Here is a 17,663-nt window from a genome sequence, read left to right on the forward strand (position 1 = left end):
TTCGTGAAAAACATAAGAACAATGGATAAAAAAGGTACTTCTAGGTACTGCTCAAAAAATACTAATTAAACTGATTTAATCCGCACTGGGCCCGCGTGGGCCTTCCCAAGCCATCTCATTCTGATAGGAGGCCTGTGCCCAGCAGTGGGACGTGACGTAAATAGGCTGGGATGATGATGAAACTGATTTAATAGATGACTGAGATGACTGAAATGATGAAGAAACCCAGCGAAACAAGGCCCGTACAAGGTAGACCGATGACCTGGTAAAGGTCACAGGAGGCCGATGGTCATAAGTCCAGAACCAGTAATTGTAGCATACTTTGGAGGAAGCCTGTCCACTTGACAGTCCGGAGTGCGCGACCATATGCCTCAAACCGTCCGGGTTTCTTATCGACGGACGCAACGCGCAGCGTCTCCACAATTTTCTAACTACAAGGTTTTGAACAAAGAAAAAATACTGTGACGTTAATTAATGTTTACTTATTCAGGTACTATTTTAATAGCTTATAATATAAGATTTGTTCACAAAATAAAGGAACTTTACGACACTAAAGTATCCACGGACGGGTTGAAGCATTTTGGTTTTGGATACCATGGTATCGTCGGACTGTCAAGTGGCTATATGTGCAGCAATGAGGGCTATCGTTTTTTGTCTTTCTAGATGGCGCCACTGTTGCGTGAGGTTTTAAGGTGTGGCTTTCAAAGTCTGTTATTTTATTACGGGCGTGAAAACAAAGTTTAGATTAAAATCATATTTAATACACCTTAAAACCGTACCATAAAAATATCGAGCAACCACAGTGTTGCGTAGTCCCGTTTTGTTCGGAAAAAAAGGGAGGACAAAAGTTTCCGAAATAATTAATTGCCATAATTAATTTCAGGTAATGCAAAATATTCACAAAATTATTCTAATTAATTATAAATAAACCCGCGTAGCTCACCCAAAAACTATGAGATTTGACATTTCGGAGACCTCACGCTACACTAGCGCCTCTAGCGGCGAATTCATACGCGATAGCCCTCATTGAAGTCTTTCCAATGACGACGATGATGATGATGAAACTGTTTTCAAATCTATGGAAATACATTCTTAACCTTGGGCATGCGACATTCATAACTCTCCAACTCATAAAGTTGCTGCTGGTGACACACTTAACTTACGCAATTTAACTTAACAAAACAAAAGCGACTCATTCCAAACACACTTCACATACACCGTTTTCAAAGAAACTTTACCTTCTCACAAAATCCCTTTACATCATTAGTGTACTCGAATCCTTGACTTACAAATGTTCGGAAATCGTGTAAATTTATATATTTTCAACACATTTGGTCCTAATTATGTCGTAAAGTTGATTGCAACCCTTTATGTTTATGACCTTTTTCTTTCATTGCCCCAAGGACGTACGTTAATAACCTTTTTTTTTATTTGTAGTACATACATCTTCGATAGGTATTGTAAATATCGTCCAGCATTAAGCAATGAGCATTGGGCGTTGAGGAGTTAGCATTGACTATGAGGCAATGATCATTTGACCACGGAACATTGAACAATGTACATCGTTTGTTTCAGGCACCAATGCCGTTCTACGCGGGAGACCCCAACCGGTTTCCAACGGCATGGCAGACGGACCCCTCGCAAGGTAATTATATACTTCTTACATCGGCAAACTAAATATACATGGTGTGAAGTACACATCCAATAGATTACAAGTTATAAACCCAGTCTTTTTGATGTCAAGCGTTTTACTGTCGATTACCTAACATACAATTTCATATTTTATTAACTTGTCTGATGAACTGATACTTAGTCTTATTCTTTTTTCTTACCTTGAAAGCTAGGGTTCCTGTTATAATTTGAATTGAGTGTACCTATACTTTATTGGTTGCATAAACAATATCATCTCATTCACTTCAAGGTCACGCTTTGTCTTCAATTATGGACAACGGAACAACGACATTACAACCGATGAATCACGCTTAATCACCTTGTTACTTCACTCCTATTTAGTTTGCCGCGCTATATGTTTCACGTATGTCAAACTTCATTTGATCCGTAGTGAATGTCGTTTACGTGACTCCAGGTTGGCAGAACCAGTTCATCCAGCAGCTGCCAACGCAGACCGGGCAGACGACGCTAGACTACCAGGGCAATCACACGGCGTACGCCACGTCGCCGCACTACCAGGCCAATACGACGTACACCGTCCAAAACGTCGCCACCACCTTTGACGTGGCCAACAATACATACTACCAAGCGGGAGTGCAGGCTGCGCCAGCGCAGCGGCCTCCTTCTAGTCGCGCGTACACCCCCGCGCCTTCGCCGCGCGCGCCACACTACCCTGAATACCAGCAGCAGTACCAGGCCGCCACGCCTGGCACCGCCAGCGGTGACTCGCGCCCCGCCTCCGCCGCCTCCTACCAGAGCGTCGCCACCACCACCGCCGCGCCCGTCTACACCGTCAGCCAACAAACCTACGAACGCAGCGAATACACAGACCACACAGAAGAGTACAATGGAGAAAACGGCACCGGCGATGCCAGCAATGACGCTGAGAGACAAGACAACACGCCAAACGGTCAGCATTCGGGAAACGCCGAGCCTGGGTACCTGCAGGGGAGCGACGGTCCGCGAGCTTCACTCGATTGTAACGGGTACCCGGGCGGCTACGGCGGCGGACAGTACCGGGAGAACGGGCAAAACCAACAGGACTGGCAGCAGCGCCAGTGGCAGCACAACCAAAGAATCAATCAGCAAATGCAAAACCAACAGATACAGAATCAGCAGATGCAAAGTCAGCAAATGCAAAATCAGCAACAGCAAATACAGAATCAGCAGCAGCAAATACAAAATCAGCAGCAACAGATTCAGAGTCAGCAGTTGCAAAATCAGCAGATGCAACAACAACAACAGATGCAGAACCATCAAAACCAGCATATGCAGCGCGAGGATGCGGAGCAGCAGATGTTCTCGCAGGCCGACCGTGTCAACCTTAACTCGCGGCTCAAAACCATGATCCTCAACAAGCAGAGCCACGCGCGCGACGACTCTGGCACGCCGCCGGACAAGGGGGACCCTGGGGACGGCCCACCGCGTGCAATCGACCGCAAAGACGGACCCGTCGCCGTCAACGATGACAGGAACACCACCGGTCATTTTTTATCGTATAGCCACCATCTCCGAGATAATTACCGCTTAGGCGAGCAGTATCCTGCCGCTGGTAATTATTCACAGAACGCGTCCGCTTATGGCGGGGGCGAGTTCGGAGGTGGTGGCCACCACGTATGGGAGGGGGGCACAGAAGTGCCGCGAGAAAACGATAAACACGCGAAGAACGCAAAGGTTCCTCAGAAGTTGCCGTCCTACGCGGACGTGCGGAGGCAGTACGGCTACTCGGTCGTACCGTACGAAGCGCAAAAATATGCAGAAATGTATGGTAGTGATAGTTTAGGTTACAATCAAGCTGATAGCAAAGATTTCCAATCGAAAATGCTCATCGGACCAGTGTCGGAGACGAATCAACAGACTTGCGCGCCGGCGCGCGACACACACGCACAAGCGAGGACCTACGACGCGAGGGAAGCGTATGATCCCAAGTTCAGGCACCCAGCGGCGCCTTTAGTTCCTAAATTAGAAACACCAGATAATTATCAGTACCCCAAAGATGACAGACCAATGAAAGACCAGAGACTGATGTCAAATGTAAAGCCTACTTATTCCAAGCAAAATGATGGCAATGCTTACAGAGATTACCCAAATGGCTTAGCGAGGCCGCAAAACACAGCATTACCACCCATTTCCACAATCAAACAGGAAAATTTTGGTCAAAAGGCGCAAAATTACCAAAATTTTCAGAATTACCCGTACGAGCGACGACAAGAAGTTGAAACTTATCCCAATCGATTACAAGAGAACATGGGATTTCAGAAATACAATCGAAATTATGCTGAACAGCAGAAAGTTAGCAAAGAGCTGGAAAATAGGGTCAACTCTGAAAGACCATCGGACCCGAAACCGCCTTTCTATATAGAACAAATAAAGTCTGAGCATTCTCCTCCGGGGCATAAGATTTATAAGAACATCAGCTACAATGCCCCGAGAAGTCAAGAGCCCTACATGTACCCTGGCGACGGGGGGCCGATGTCTATCAGGAATGAGATCGGTTATGCCTGCTGTCGTCAAGGGTCTACAAAGAAACCGCCGCCAGAACATCTGAGAGACGGCGCATGCCCCGGCCTGCAGACTAAAGACGAAATCCTCGAGGACGACCCAGAAGAAAAGGATCCCAAAAAGCCATCAACACCGGTTCCTGAAATGACCAAAGCTAAAGAGAACCAGTTCAACTACTCGAAGGAATACTTAGAGAATCTGGAGAAGTTGAGGACCAACTCTAGGACCGAGGTGCCGGACTGTAACTGTTTCCCTGCTGACAAGAACCCTCCGGAGCCGGGCAGCTACTACACACATTTAGGTACGTATCATAATCATATCAACTCACTAAATCAATATCATCGTGAACCATTTGACTTGAAATGTTTGTAAACTCACTCAATATCGTTTTGCCTTTTTTTATTTACTCCACTTTACGTATTAAAAACCTCCCTATTAATTTACTTAATATTGTTTACCTTGTAATTTTTTTTCTATGTGCCTGTTTTCTATATCGTTTACTATTTGTGGTGTACAATAAAGAGGTATTGTATTGAAAAAAATAGAGTACTTTGGCGGTTACGTGTACAAAATGTCGCTTTCCTCCTGGCCCAAAGATTGGCAGAGCCTACTTCGATCTTTTTACTTTCGCACTAGGTCTGTGATGAGAGCACGCTAGGTTTAGGTATCTTACTTCATATGTTAGGATAGGAAATGTCGCAACATCATCACCTAGTCTAGGCAATAAAAAGTAGTAACTTGATGTATAAATCTGTTATAATATTGCAGGGGCAGCAGCAACCCTTGCTGAGTTGCGCAAGGATCTAGAAGCTCGTACAGGGCTGTCTGGCAAAGAGTTGAGGATCGAGAAAGTCTGCTACACCGGAAAAGAAGGGAAGTCTGCCCAGGGATGCCCCATGGCCAAGTGGGTGAGTGTATGGATCCCAACCTTTTGAAGTATTTAATATCGATTTATCATTATGTATTTTATCAATTACTCTTCCACTTTCGTATAGCACGATCTAAAAATGGAAAAAAAAATTGACTGTTGATGGAACCTTCATGTATTTTCTATGCAATTCGAGAAGTAGTTTGTTTTATGCACAGATTTTCATCATTTTTCTAAAAGTATTTTCACTAGTTTGGTGAAAAGGTGGCCCCTTGGCCCTAAAATTTGACACAAATACTCAACATACACGAAATTCCAGGTGATACGTCGTACGAGCTACACAGAGAAAGTACTGGTGGTTGTGAAATGCCGCGCCGGTCACCGCTGCGCTACGGCGTGGATAGTGGTCTGCCTGGTCGCATGGGAAGGCATTCCCCAGTCGGAAGCTGACCTGGACTATACTTTGCTGGCCCATAAGCTGAACCGGTATGGTCTTCCTACGACCCGGAGGTGCGCGACCAATGAGAACCGGACGTGTGCCTGCCAAGGTAAGGGATGAAATAGACATGACTTCTGATACCAAAAAAACTTATTACCAGATGCCAGATTGGTGATCAATCTAATTGTGTTGTTCTGACAAGTAGTGTTCTGTACAATATAAGTCGGTTTTTTTTTCTATTTTGACTGACTGACTGGAGTCCATCAAATAGCCCAAGTCTTTGGAAGTTGAAAGCTGAAATTTTGCATAGGTGTTGTTGCCGAATAACAAGCCCGACCTCTGGTTAAGTGTTGTGTTTGGATAGTTTTCAAGTACCGTCTTAACTAAACATTGACATTTATTTTCAAGCTTGTCACCTTCTTTCACATATCAAATTCTTTTTTCTTCCCTTTTCTCATATAGCCGCTCTCTTCAGGTCTCGATCCCGAATCCTGTGGAGCTTCCTACTCCTTCGGTTGCTCCTGGTCTATGTACTACAACGGTTGCAAGTACGCGCGCTCCAAAACCGTTAGAAAGTTCCGCCTCTCTGTCAAAACAGAGGAATCAGAGATAGAGGAGAGGATGCACGTGCTGGCAACGTTGCTTAGCCCGTTGTACATGAATCTGGCTCCGAAGAGCTTTGAGAACCAGTGCCAGTTTGAGAAGGAAGCGTCGGATTGTAGACTAGGGTTTAAGCCCGGAAGACCTTTTTCTGGTAAGTATTTTGTATCCAATTATGTCAAAACTAGCACTAGCTACTTAATATTAGGTGAACTATCGAGAATTTTCAGCACTCGGATCAAACTTTACCCTGAAAACTAGACAACACAAGAACAAGTCGCAAGAACTTTGATCAAACTAGATTCAGCATCGAGACTGTCTTTATTATTTTTTAAGTTACTATTTAGTAACTACATATTTTCTGAGAAAAACACTTCGTGTTGACCCCATTTGACTCAAGAGATATATTTGATTCTTGATAGAAAATTACATCAAGTGCGTACCTACTTTTAATTTAATACTCCCCTAAATAATCATCACTACACACTAGTATATAGACAGCGTCTACAGCTTTTTAGGTATTAATTATGTCCATCCCGAAAGCTAGTTGCGGACTACCAAAAATACTTAAGGCAATATTTTCTAACACACTCGGAATCGCAATCGTTTTCAACACCCTTTCCATCAAATGGTATAACATGAAGTGAGAAAGAGATGGTCAGTTCAAAAATACGGCCTCTGGGCTTAGCCGATTTACTGCATCCTCTAACCTTAACTTCACTTGGTCCTTCCAGGCGTGACAGCGTGCATAGATTTCTGCGCGCACGCTCACCGTGACCTCCACAACATGAACAACGGCTGCACAGCGGTCGTGACTCTTGCCAAGCACCGTGCGCTGGCCAAGCCTCCCGACGAGCAACTGCATGTGTTGCCTCTCTACATCCTCGACACCACTGACGAGTTCGGCTCCAAGGAAGGCCAGGACGAGAAGATAAAGAGCGGCGCGCTGGAAATCCTGGACAAGTGAGTGGTGATGTATAGAGATTATCTAATAATATATTCTGCTTATCTGGTTCCCAAAACAAATTTCCATTGAAAATAAGGAGAAATGGAAAACATCAAGAAAAATTTCATGTTTTTCATCGTCCAAGTCTGGATATTTCAAAATCAATTGAAACAAATATTGTTCATTTTCCAGGTATCCAATGGAGGTACGCGTGCGTTCAGTCCCCCTACAACCCTGCCGGCGGCACGGCAAGAAACGGAAAGACGAAGAGACGACAGAAACCAACACCGCAACCAACCAACAGAGCCCTAACAGCCAGAAGAAACCCCAATGTCCGCCCGCGCCCCGCACCCCGCAGCCCGACCCACGAAACAACCCGAGTCCACGCAGCCAAAACAGCGCATCACCCAGAGCTCTGACCCCTGCTCTGAACCAGTCCAACCCTTCAGCATTCACCAACAACTCTTTCAATTCCGCCTTCAACCCAATGCACAACTCTCCAGGACTCATGAACGCAAACCTCGGCAACCCAGCGCTTCTGGACATGGCGACAATGATCGATAACTTCACCGACGCCCAACTACAGAGCAACCAGATTTCCAGCACCGTCCTAGACTCGCCATACAATTCGTATGAACAAAACTACAACCTTCATCATCAGAACGCTATGTACCCCAACCATGTCGCAAACCCTCAGTTAGTCGAAGAGTGCCAGAACCCCAATCCCAATCAGCTTCCAAGTTTCGCTTCCGGTTTACAAAAAAGAGATCAGTTCAACCCTCCAAACGCTCAGGCTTCCATGAATGCATCCCAAAACCAATGGCCAGATTTCGCCAACACTGAAATGTTCAGCAACGTGGTCAAAGAAGACCCAGATTCTACTACTGCACACCTCAACGTCCCGCCTAACTACAGTCCCGATTCCAATAGGAGCGAAACTAACTCCGATCCGTCCCAGAAGAATCCAGCGAAGACGGAGAAGAGTTCGCTTATAGCAGACCTAGCGCAAAAACTTCCAGACTTCGATATGCCAACTTCACCGAGACTGACGGAGATTTCGCAGAAATCTCAAAGCACCCCGGCCTCACCGGCTCCCTCGCAAGTTCCTGACTTGAAGTCACCAAACAATACTGAATTAAATACTTCCTTAGAATCACGTACGGGTGTTTGGAAGTCGCCGGAGTCCAAGAATTGGGATCCAACTAGAGCAAAAGAGCCAACGACTCCGGAGAGTGAGAACTCATTGTTCAGGGTGCCGAAAGCGCGACCCCCGTCTCGCTCGCAACACACCAACCCACCTGAGGGGATGGAAAACACCACATTTTTAAAACCATACCCGCCTTCGGAGAGACCTGCATTAGTGCAGGGATACGAACATAGAAGTCCCTATGACAACAGGCTCGCGAACAACGCTCCGCAAGCTGCCACTTCCCAGGCGAACTATACCATCAACCATGAAGATACAAACCAGAACGCTGTTGCAGCGAACAAACCGTCTGAATTTACAGGGAACAATTTCCACGCCATGAACCAGAACACGTACGGAAACCAAGCTCCGATTCAGGGCTATGGCAACTATACGCAGGTGGGCAACGCCTACGGCTTCCCGCCAGCCCCGTACGGACACTTCAATCCTTACGAAAACTCGTATAATGACTACAACAGCTTAGCGTACTATAACGCAGAGAAGTACAAACGCGAGGAGTTGCTCAGAAACTCGCACTGCTACAACTCGTACGGGTACCAATATAATCCTAATTTTGCGCCAAATTTTTACCAAAACCCGGCTCCGAACTGGTGCCAATCGTCGTCTAACTGGTGTCTATACCCGGCGCCGTTCTCCATCCCGTACCCTCCCGAGCCGCCGAAGGCCGAGCCCATCGGGGAAGTGACCGACGTCACCGACAACCTGGAGTGTTTCAAGGACAGCCAGATGGGCGGCGTGGCCATCGCACTTGGCCACGGCAGCGTTCTGTTCGAGTGCGCCAAACACGAGATGCACTCCACCACGTCCGTCAAGACTCCCAACAGGATGAACCCCACGAGGATCTCGCTGGTGTTCTATCAGCACAGGAACCTGAATCGTCCGAAGCACGGCTTGGAGGAGTGGGAGGAGAAGATGAGGCTAAAGAAGCTCGGTTTGAACCCGCCGCCGAGTTCCGGGACGAATTCTAACTCCGCGTCGCCGGCGACTACTCCCGGGCCAGAGCAGAAGACGGGGGAGAAGTGGAAGGCGAATGAGAACGCTATCCCGGGCGGGTACAGCTCGCTGGCGGCGCTGGTCGAGGCGACGCACGTGGCGCGCCGCTCCGGGCAGCTTATGCTGCGCACAGACACGCAAACAACGATGTCGTGGACGACGCTGTTCCCGACGCACCCCTGCACCGTGACTGGCCCCTACCAGGAGTCGGGCACCTGACGCGCGGCCCCCCGCCCCTAGCGTCTAAGCTCTATGTTGCCTTTCTAATCGAAGAATCGCGCTTTCCGAGTTTCGTAGTTCCTCGATAAATATTTTTTTAAATTTAAGATTCGGAGTCCGATGCTATTCTGGCGAATCGAGCCGAGCATTTAACCATCACGAAAGTGAACCGAGTGAGTTTTCAATCAAAGATGTAATTTTAAGTTATATTTTTTAATAGTGTTTATCGCGTTTCAGCTAGTCTTACGTTACTATGTGAGTATCGAGTCGTGTATCGTCGATGACCGTAATTGTAGATTTGTTTTTGTATATTCTTGACTTTAGTTTACCGGTATTGACCTTTTGGATCTAGTTTTTATTGTTTTACATTCTACATTGTAAAAATAGAATCGTTTAGTGTATGTTTTGTCTGCATATTTTGTCGGTGTGTACTAATATGGCGCCGCGCAGGCGCGCGCATGATCTCAACTACTAACCGTTACTGGCACGCCAAGTACAAAACGCCACGCGCCAGTCGCCTACTTTATTGATATTTTTGTACCTTTGTTTGTGTTTTAAGTCGTTTTAATTGTATTTTAATTACCATTCCTGTGTATTGCTGATTTGTTTAGGCGTATGCGTATTTATTATCGAATCACAATGCGTCCCGCGACACGCTACCACAAAGATATGAGTGCTTTTCTATTAGGTTAGGATGTGTGTATTTTTAACTTTTTAGAATATTTAACTTATTTATATTGTATTACGTGAACCATTGTCAGATCATTTCCTTTGTAACGGTTTAGTGTTACTGTAGACTTTAATATATTTTACGTCATCACATTAAATTATCTCAGTTGTTTGCATGTCAAGCCTTCTTTACTCGTCACTAGTGCCTGCGCCCGCTGAGCGTTCGCTCGGCGTCACGCCTTGTTTCTCGATCAAACGTCTGCGGACACGCCATCCGACGTAGACGATAAAATTATAAATTAGGAGCATACAATGAAAGCTGAGTAATAAATTACATACATTTATATAAGATAGAATATTTGCAGAGAAAAAAAAACAATTCTCAGGCGCTTGGAAAGATTATAAAGTAGGCATATTATTGAAAATGAATGAAACATACTGATTAATAGTTATTAATATATAATTAGAATAAGAAAAAGTTTGTTTTAAAGATTAAACTATTGATATAGTTTATATTTTTTACTTGTACGTATTTATTGAATGGTAAATTTATTGGACGAACGTGAAATTATTTATAGGTTAAAAGTTTTGAGGAACAAAACTTATAAAAATAAGCAATAATAGACATCGGAGTCTATGTTCGTTGTAAGGTAGGAGTGAAATTTAAAATTAACGAATGGTGCGAACTGTCGTCGATCTTATGGATATGCTTAACGTTTCGAAACCAAAATTTGCCTAACATTGTATTCTGATATTACTTATTTGTGTAGAAGTGAAGTGAACCGAAGTCTTGCCAGCCGTTGCCAAGCGCGTCGCAGGCGCCCCAGACTGCACATATCAAACCGAGCACAATAATATAGTCATAGTACTGTGCTACAATTGCTACAAATCACAAACCTCGTTTACCTCCCGACTCAGTTACACTACAGGCGCAAGAGTCTTAATTGGCCGCAAAAGGGCTTAACTGGCGTTAGTCACTTTAACGTCACATTTATACTTGTCCAACTCGCTCGTCGGGCTACTCGAACGCCGTAGCCGTAGTGTAGCTGCGCCACCGCCACGCTACGACCGGACCGCCATTTTGTAAACCATGTCAATTTATACCACGCTGTCAACCACCGGCATAGTGTGGCGCTCACTCAGTTGTAATATTTTTAATTTTATACTACGGGCAAAATTTTGACACGGAAATTGTAAAGTTTGTAGTGTAAAAAAATCATGTATCATCGGTCTTTTATAAGAAATGTATCAGTTAGGTCACACTAGATACCTGTGATATACCCATTAACTTGCGAGTGCTTGGATTTGCTTGTAACGTGTCTACCGTGTGCATGAGATTTTTCGACGAAAATTCTAAACTCAAAACCAAAAACGACCAGTATTGTCAAAATGTTGTAACCAAAAAGCTTTCGACTTTTTGTTTTTTTTTTCGCCTCCCGGCGTCGAATGCGTGGATTTTGCCACGTGATTTTTACAATTTAGGTTAGTTGACGCCCCGTGCGGTAATTTAAGTTACGACAAACCTATTGTGTAACAATATTTTTATTGTCTTCTGCCAAAACAAAAGAGTAATCGAATGTGTCATGTAAATAGACCTACCATTATTTATTAATACAATAATTTAAAAAGATGTACGTTGTTTTTCTGTACTCGCAACCTTAACAGGTTAAGCCCCAACACTAATGACTGCCTTCTTAAATTTTGTAGGCAACTATGGTAAAAGCCTATCATAAACTGGATTCCTACCTACCCTACCCTATTCAGCAGAGAGCGGAATTTTCATGGCATTTTTTGACCTGTCATAGTGACTTCTCACTTATCGATTTCCGATATACATACATATATCGATACACACACACTGTACAACGAATAATAACAATTTATAATATAATAATTTCAGTTATTTTTTTTAAATTGTATGTGGAAATTCTTCTGTTGTAATGTTAACAAGTATTCCATTAATGTCTCTATATAAGAAATAGATGATTTTGTTTTCATATTTTCCGGTTTTAAAACTACTTTTTTACAGTCAAATATCCATTTGTATGCGGAAAAAGAACGCTCTACATAACATGATAAGTTTACGACAATCTAATTTAAAGTCTAATTTATCGACATCATTTAGGTAGAGTCGATAAGTGAGAAGTCACTATGACAGGTCAAAAAATGCCATGAAAATTCCGCTCTCTGCTATTCAGGGTTATAAATAGCTAACTAGGCATTCCTACTAGCTAGGATCTAGGTTATCTACCGAATAAAAAGTATCCTATGTTGATCCTTGGGGTTCAAAATATCTATACACCAAATTTCATCAAAATCGGTTCAGACGTGAAAGCGTAGTTACTTTCGCATTTATAATATTAAGTAGGGAAGTAGGGATAATGGTAACACCGTAGAGAAAGAGAGTGCGACCCCGCGGCAGTGTTGCCAAGGTAGTAAAGCAAAGTGATCTAAAAATAATTAAAAATAGGCCGAACTAAACCGGCCATATGGCTTCTTGAAGTTATCCCATTCACCTAAATTTAAAGATGTGCGTGCTATTGAAATAAAAACGACAAAGTATTGTTATTTTCTATTGTTCAAGTTGCATAGGACTAGTACGGGTCACATACCTATACAGCTAAAATTAAAACAGACGGGTACCTTTTTCGTGTCGTTATATTTGAGAACAATTTCATATGGGAGAGAAAAGTCGCAAGCGATAATTTGCAAATGTCTGAAATAATTTAGTAAATGGAACCTTAAAATAACTGCTGCGAGAACACGTGGACAATGATTGAATATTCGTGATCTGTTGAAAGCATTATTGTATGATTTTATGAAGCTTCCTTTACCACATGCTAAAGCAGCGCCATCTATTTAACACTTTTCGAGGGACACTTTCGCATACGCGAAGACTGTCTTCTAATATTTTCACTCTAAAATTTTAGGACACCCAACGCCATCTAGTGAGGAATCACGAATTAGGTAAGTAGTAGTTTGTATTGTATTGTAGATAGCAAGTCATGCAACGTAACTCAAAATAATGCTTACATTATTATAACAATAAAAAGCTGCTCAAAATTTACTTGCCATGACTGCCATAATAATTAATAATGCAAAAAAATACTGCATCATGGAATCATGGCTCGGACCAAACTGTGAAAGATAAATCCAAAATAAGTCAAGAGATGGCGTTGGCTGTTTCACAAATTAGGAAACCCGAATTTTTTCGCATTACGTGGGCATTACTTGCCACGGTATAGATCGCCGAAAGAAATCGGTAATTACTTGATAATTATTTAAATAAAAAACACACGTTGTAAAAAAACATTTAATATAAAAATACAAAGGTTGCCCTTGCCCTTATGCAAAACGTTTTTGATATTCACCTTTTCTTGGAATGTTTTTATAAAAAATAATTGTATAAAATTGTATCAAAACCCTGTTTCTACAGTTTTTTTTTTAATATATGTTAATCTGAATGGATCAAATCCCGTATAATATTGAGCAAGTTTTTATTTCATTTTAAGTAAGTATATGGATTTGAAAATTTAAATACGAATATATATAATTCTTTAATACAATTAAATAATGGTAACAATATTTTGATGAATTTGATATACTTATTATGAGTAGAGTATACAAAAATTGATTAGTTAATTACATATTCTTGTATATATCTCAGGTAGTTCTAAATTTATGAGTATAATATTGAGCAAGCATTTTAAGTATATTGATTGAAATTTAAATACGAATATATATAATTCTTTAATACAATTAAATAATGGTAAAAATATTTTGATGAATTTGATATACTTAATTTGGTATACAAAAATTGATTAGTTAATTACATATTCTTGTATATATCTCAGGTAGTTCTAAATAAGTAGATGATATCCCGCGCTACATCTGATTAATTTAGTTAAAGAAGAAAACGCTGTCATTTGAAAGTTTTCAGATCGCTTGCGTGTGCGTTGCAGTAATAAAATTCATAATAAAGATGTTATTACTAAAATATTGGTGAAAACATCATGAACACATTTAACATGAAATTTCTTACGTGGATATAATACTTTAAACATACTTCTCGACGCGCTCTAGCGACTTGAATTTTTAAAATGGACTGTGTGACACATAATAGGGACGACATGTCGTAGTTTTTATGAGTTGCCTAAACACGATTTCCCTATAGATTTCGTACGGCTAATAGTCACCTCACAATATTTGTCAACTCAATGTTGAAAATAGCCTGAATGGCTTCAAGAAAAGTATAGTAAGGCCGTGCCTTTGTTTTTGTTTTGCTCGACTTGGCGGGGCCACTACCGTGCCCCCAGATTGATAACTTTTTAAACCGAGCAAACAAAAATCTGCCCCGGCTTCGCACGCTTGGTATGGGCTGTGGTATGGGTATGGGTGCAACTTTGAAAACAACACATTTTTCGTTTACCTCTTATCCTATTCAAGCTGTTTACAAGCTGTAAACAATAAACACCAGAGGCCGTATTGCCTAACGTCTCTGACGCACGCAATCGCAATCAAAATGACAGTTTTTGTATGCGATAATCTGTAATTAGACTGCGATCGCGAGCATTCATCATATATAATCAATGGAATTAATGGAGGGGACGGCGCGTACGCAGTCCCCACTACCAAAAATTACGCGTCCGAGTTATCCACATTAGGGATAATCGCAAGGGTCAACCCAACCGCAGTGCAATGGGAGAGTCTCGCCCTGGGGGAACCGCCTACTTGATCACGGTGTCCCCTACGCCAGGTAAGTATGAATTCTCTACGCCGCGCTGAGCGGGTCATTGTTGCAGGAAAAATCTTAACAGCGCGATGCAGGAGTGGGACCGGCCGGTACAGCGACATCTAGCGGGGAATGATTAAGCAGCGGCTAACTAGTTTGACACATTACGTTATGGTGTTGTCGTGTTGTGATATGGTTGTGATGTAACCCAGTTTACATTTTCTTAAAAAATCGTGTATGAACGTGGAACCAACGTGGCTATCTTTGTCCCAATATTAGTTGTATAACATTGTGGCGCTCAATCAACTACTTGCGAGTCTATTATATCGACTTGCTATGCAACTAGCGCGGTCGTTCTAGCGAGTGTAACACGGCTTGAGGAAGCGATATAGGAAAACTTGTTCTGATTACACAATTTACGTAAGCGAAAGGAAGAGAGCACATAATTTGTTTCGTTATTTTTCATAATAGTCGCATTTTGTGATACTGAATAAATGACTGATGACTATTATAATAGGAAAATAGTACAATAAGGTTTTCGGAGTAAATATGTACCGAAAAATTTCAAGACATGATACAACAAAAATAAATTTGATAGCTGTTCAGATACACATTGGAATATATGCAACTTAAAACAAAGTTTATTAACCTAGAGTTAGAGAGAATGGACGGACAGCCGACAGGTTAAGTGTCTCCTGTGTCGCTGAGTATTTCTATTTTTTGACTACACTAAAGTAACATTGGCAAGACGTTTCTTACCTTTAGACATGTATCTAGCCTCATAGAAACGAATAATCGGATCAGCTTAATGTGTTACAGGCGCTGCCTCTATTCATCATTAATAACGTATATTATGCTGTATACGCTTGCCCAAATCATTGATAAACCTACAAAAAAAAGTTACAAAATGAATGTAACTTCAATCAGTGGGATTATGGGATTATACGCGCCCAGTCAAGCAAAAAAAAATTCTTGAGTTTTTGCAACTTTATGTTATTTTACTGTTGGAAATTATCACTGATCGCTCCGGTTTGTTAAAGTGAAGCATGATATAACAGAATAATGACGGACTGGGTTCGATTTCATTTCCAGCCCTAGCACATTTTTTTTGCGACCGAAACGTCAGTAGCAATTTAAAATAAAGACCTTATTTATTACTTAATACGGTTCAATTCAAATCACACTTTAAAAAAATAGGTCAAACAACGATTAGGGCAAACGATGCCTATACCAATAAGTAATTAGGTCAACTAATCACAGGTGGTCGTGGTGCATAGCGACTATGATGTTGGTGAGAGCTGTTCGGGCGTCGCAGTTAGGGAAGCTGTCCAGTACTTCGCAAGCTGTCGCGATGTGTTCGCGTTGCAGTTGCTTTGTTTTGTCGATGCCATCGCCTTCCAGCACTGCTTTGTAGAGCTGGGGAAGAAGTGATTGGTTAAAACTGGTTACAGAGTAGGTTCGCCTTCGGTATGTTTAAACACAGTAGGTTTCACCATCCATTGATTAGTGTTAACCGACGGTTAAATGTGATGCCGTCTCCGTCTATTCGAACAACCGTCAGTTAACACTAAGCAATGGATGGTGAAACAGCCCCTTAATGTGATAAATTACACTTTGTTGGAGTTATATGACATTAAGGGGCTGTTTCACCATCCATTGATTAGTGTTAACCGACGGTTAAATGTGATGCCGTCTCCGTCTATTCGAACAAAAGAAATAGAGACGGCATCACACCTAACCGCAGTTAACACTAATCAATGGATGGTGAAACAGCCTCTAAATCTCTGTGAAATTGAGACTGAAAATTAAATATTGATGTTGTCAAATGTTGACGTTTTTGGGTTCTGGGCAAAACATAGGTACCTAACATTTTAAGACTAATTTCGATGTTGAGTATTTTTTGTATCTCCTAAAATGGTTTTACAACTCTTGACATATTAAATCCAAGAATCATTTTTTTTTTATATAATACTTTATATATATGATAATTGCTTTGGATATTGACTGCATTGAAGGTTGATTGGCAGAGGTCCCGTCAAGGATAACCGCCTTTGTAAGTAGCTCTTTTTAGTAACCTTTTATATTTCCTTTTTGTACAATAAACAGAATCAATTAATTTCCACATTTTGTTATAATTGGAAAAATCAGTATTATGATCGTTTGGCATTTCGACCATAGGCATATCAGTCGACATAGAGATTTTAGAGATTTGTTCGAATTCCAAATTACTCGTGAAATAGTTTCTTGACAAGCGAAATACAGATAAATATTGCTAGATGGTGTTAGTATCAAGAGGCTCGTTTCACGTTGCAGTCTTGTTTGCGATTGGCTCATAATCAAAGACCTTCTACTTACAACTAGACTGAGTGCTTACCAAACATTTTTATCGTGTTTTAGATCGATATATGTCTTTTTCTAAACCGCTTTTCTCTATGCAGCAGGTATGGTACTACTGCGGTCTAATCTTGAATTTCAATTCAAAACTTTATAACTCTGTTGTAAAGGTAGCTTAAAAATGATTTTCTGTTCGATAACCTATGACAAGCATTAATTTACAAATTGAACAAAAAATAGACAAATACTGTATTAAAAAATTTGCTGTCTTACCGCGCGATAGTCGACATCATCCACACTCCTCTTCCCAGCTTCGATATGCTTGTAGAGCTCCGGCCTGGCTTGCAGAGTGAATGCGAGGGGAGCTCCCACGAGCGAGAAGCGAGATGGCTCCGGGCCGGAGAACGCTTCCAGGTCCAGGAAGGCTTGCCAGGCTAGAGCCAGGTGGCAGCCGAAGAGGTAGCCCTAGGGAAGACAGTTGGT

The 17,663-nt window shown here is 42.1% G+C and overlaps 2 protein-coding genes and 1 non-coding gene across 6 annotated transcripts in view; 1 reads left to right on the forward strand and 2 right to left on the reverse strand.

The window, feature by feature from the left end:
- Positions 1–11,744, forward strand: part of Tet (Ten-Eleven Translocation (TET) family protein) — a 139,594-nt gene extending 127,850 nt beyond the window's left edge. For 3 of the 4 annotated variants that reach the window (XM_074095655.1, XM_074095656.1, XM_074095658.1), the window contains 7 exons: positions 1,576–1,645; positions 2,063–4,474; positions 4,942–5,081; positions 5,361–5,589; positions 5,956–6,234; positions 6,815–7,043; positions 7,219–11,744. In XM_074095655.1, the coding sequence (XP_073951756.1) occupies positions 1,576–1,645; positions 2,063–4,474; positions 4,942–5,081; positions 5,361–5,589; positions 5,956–6,234; positions 6,815–7,043; positions 7,219–9,445 (5,586 nt within the window). In that variant the 3' untranslated portion in view covers positions 9,446–11,744. The remainder of the gene's footprint in view (positions 1–1,575; positions 1,646–2,062; positions 4,475–4,941; positions 5,082–5,360; positions 5,590–5,955; positions 6,235–6,814; positions 7,044–7,218) is intronic. The other variant, XM_074095657.1, reaches the window with a different exon arrangement.
- A 2,971-nt stretch (positions 11,745–14,715) lies between these two features.
- Positions 14,716–14,878, reverse strand: LOC141433867 (U1 spliceosomal RNA). The gene has a single exon (XR_012451973.1). It is a non-coding gene; the product is annotated as a U1 spliceosomal RNA (small nuclear RNA).
- Pdss2 (Decaprenyl diphosphate synthase subunit 2) overlaps positions 14,724–17,663 on the reverse strand; it is a 30,026-nt gene continuing 27,086 nt past the window's right edge. The window contains exons 6-7 of the mRNA XM_074095648.1: positions 17,454–17,645; positions 14,724–16,262 (exon numbers count right to left, since the gene is read on the reverse strand). Coding sequence (XP_073951749.1) covers positions 16,101–16,262; positions 17,454–17,645 — 354 coding nt within the window. The 3' untranslated portion in view covers positions 14,724–16,100. The remainder of the gene's footprint in view (positions 16,263–17,453; positions 17,646–17,663) is intronic.

The sequence above is a fragment of the Choristoneura fumiferana genome, chromosome 12, assembly GCF_025370935.1.
Source record: "Choristoneura fumiferana chromosome 12, NRCan_CFum_1, whole genome shotgun sequence".
In the NCBI taxonomy this organism is placed as follows: Eukaryota; Metazoa; Arthropoda; class Insecta; order Lepidoptera; family Tortricidae; genus Choristoneura; species Choristoneura fumiferana.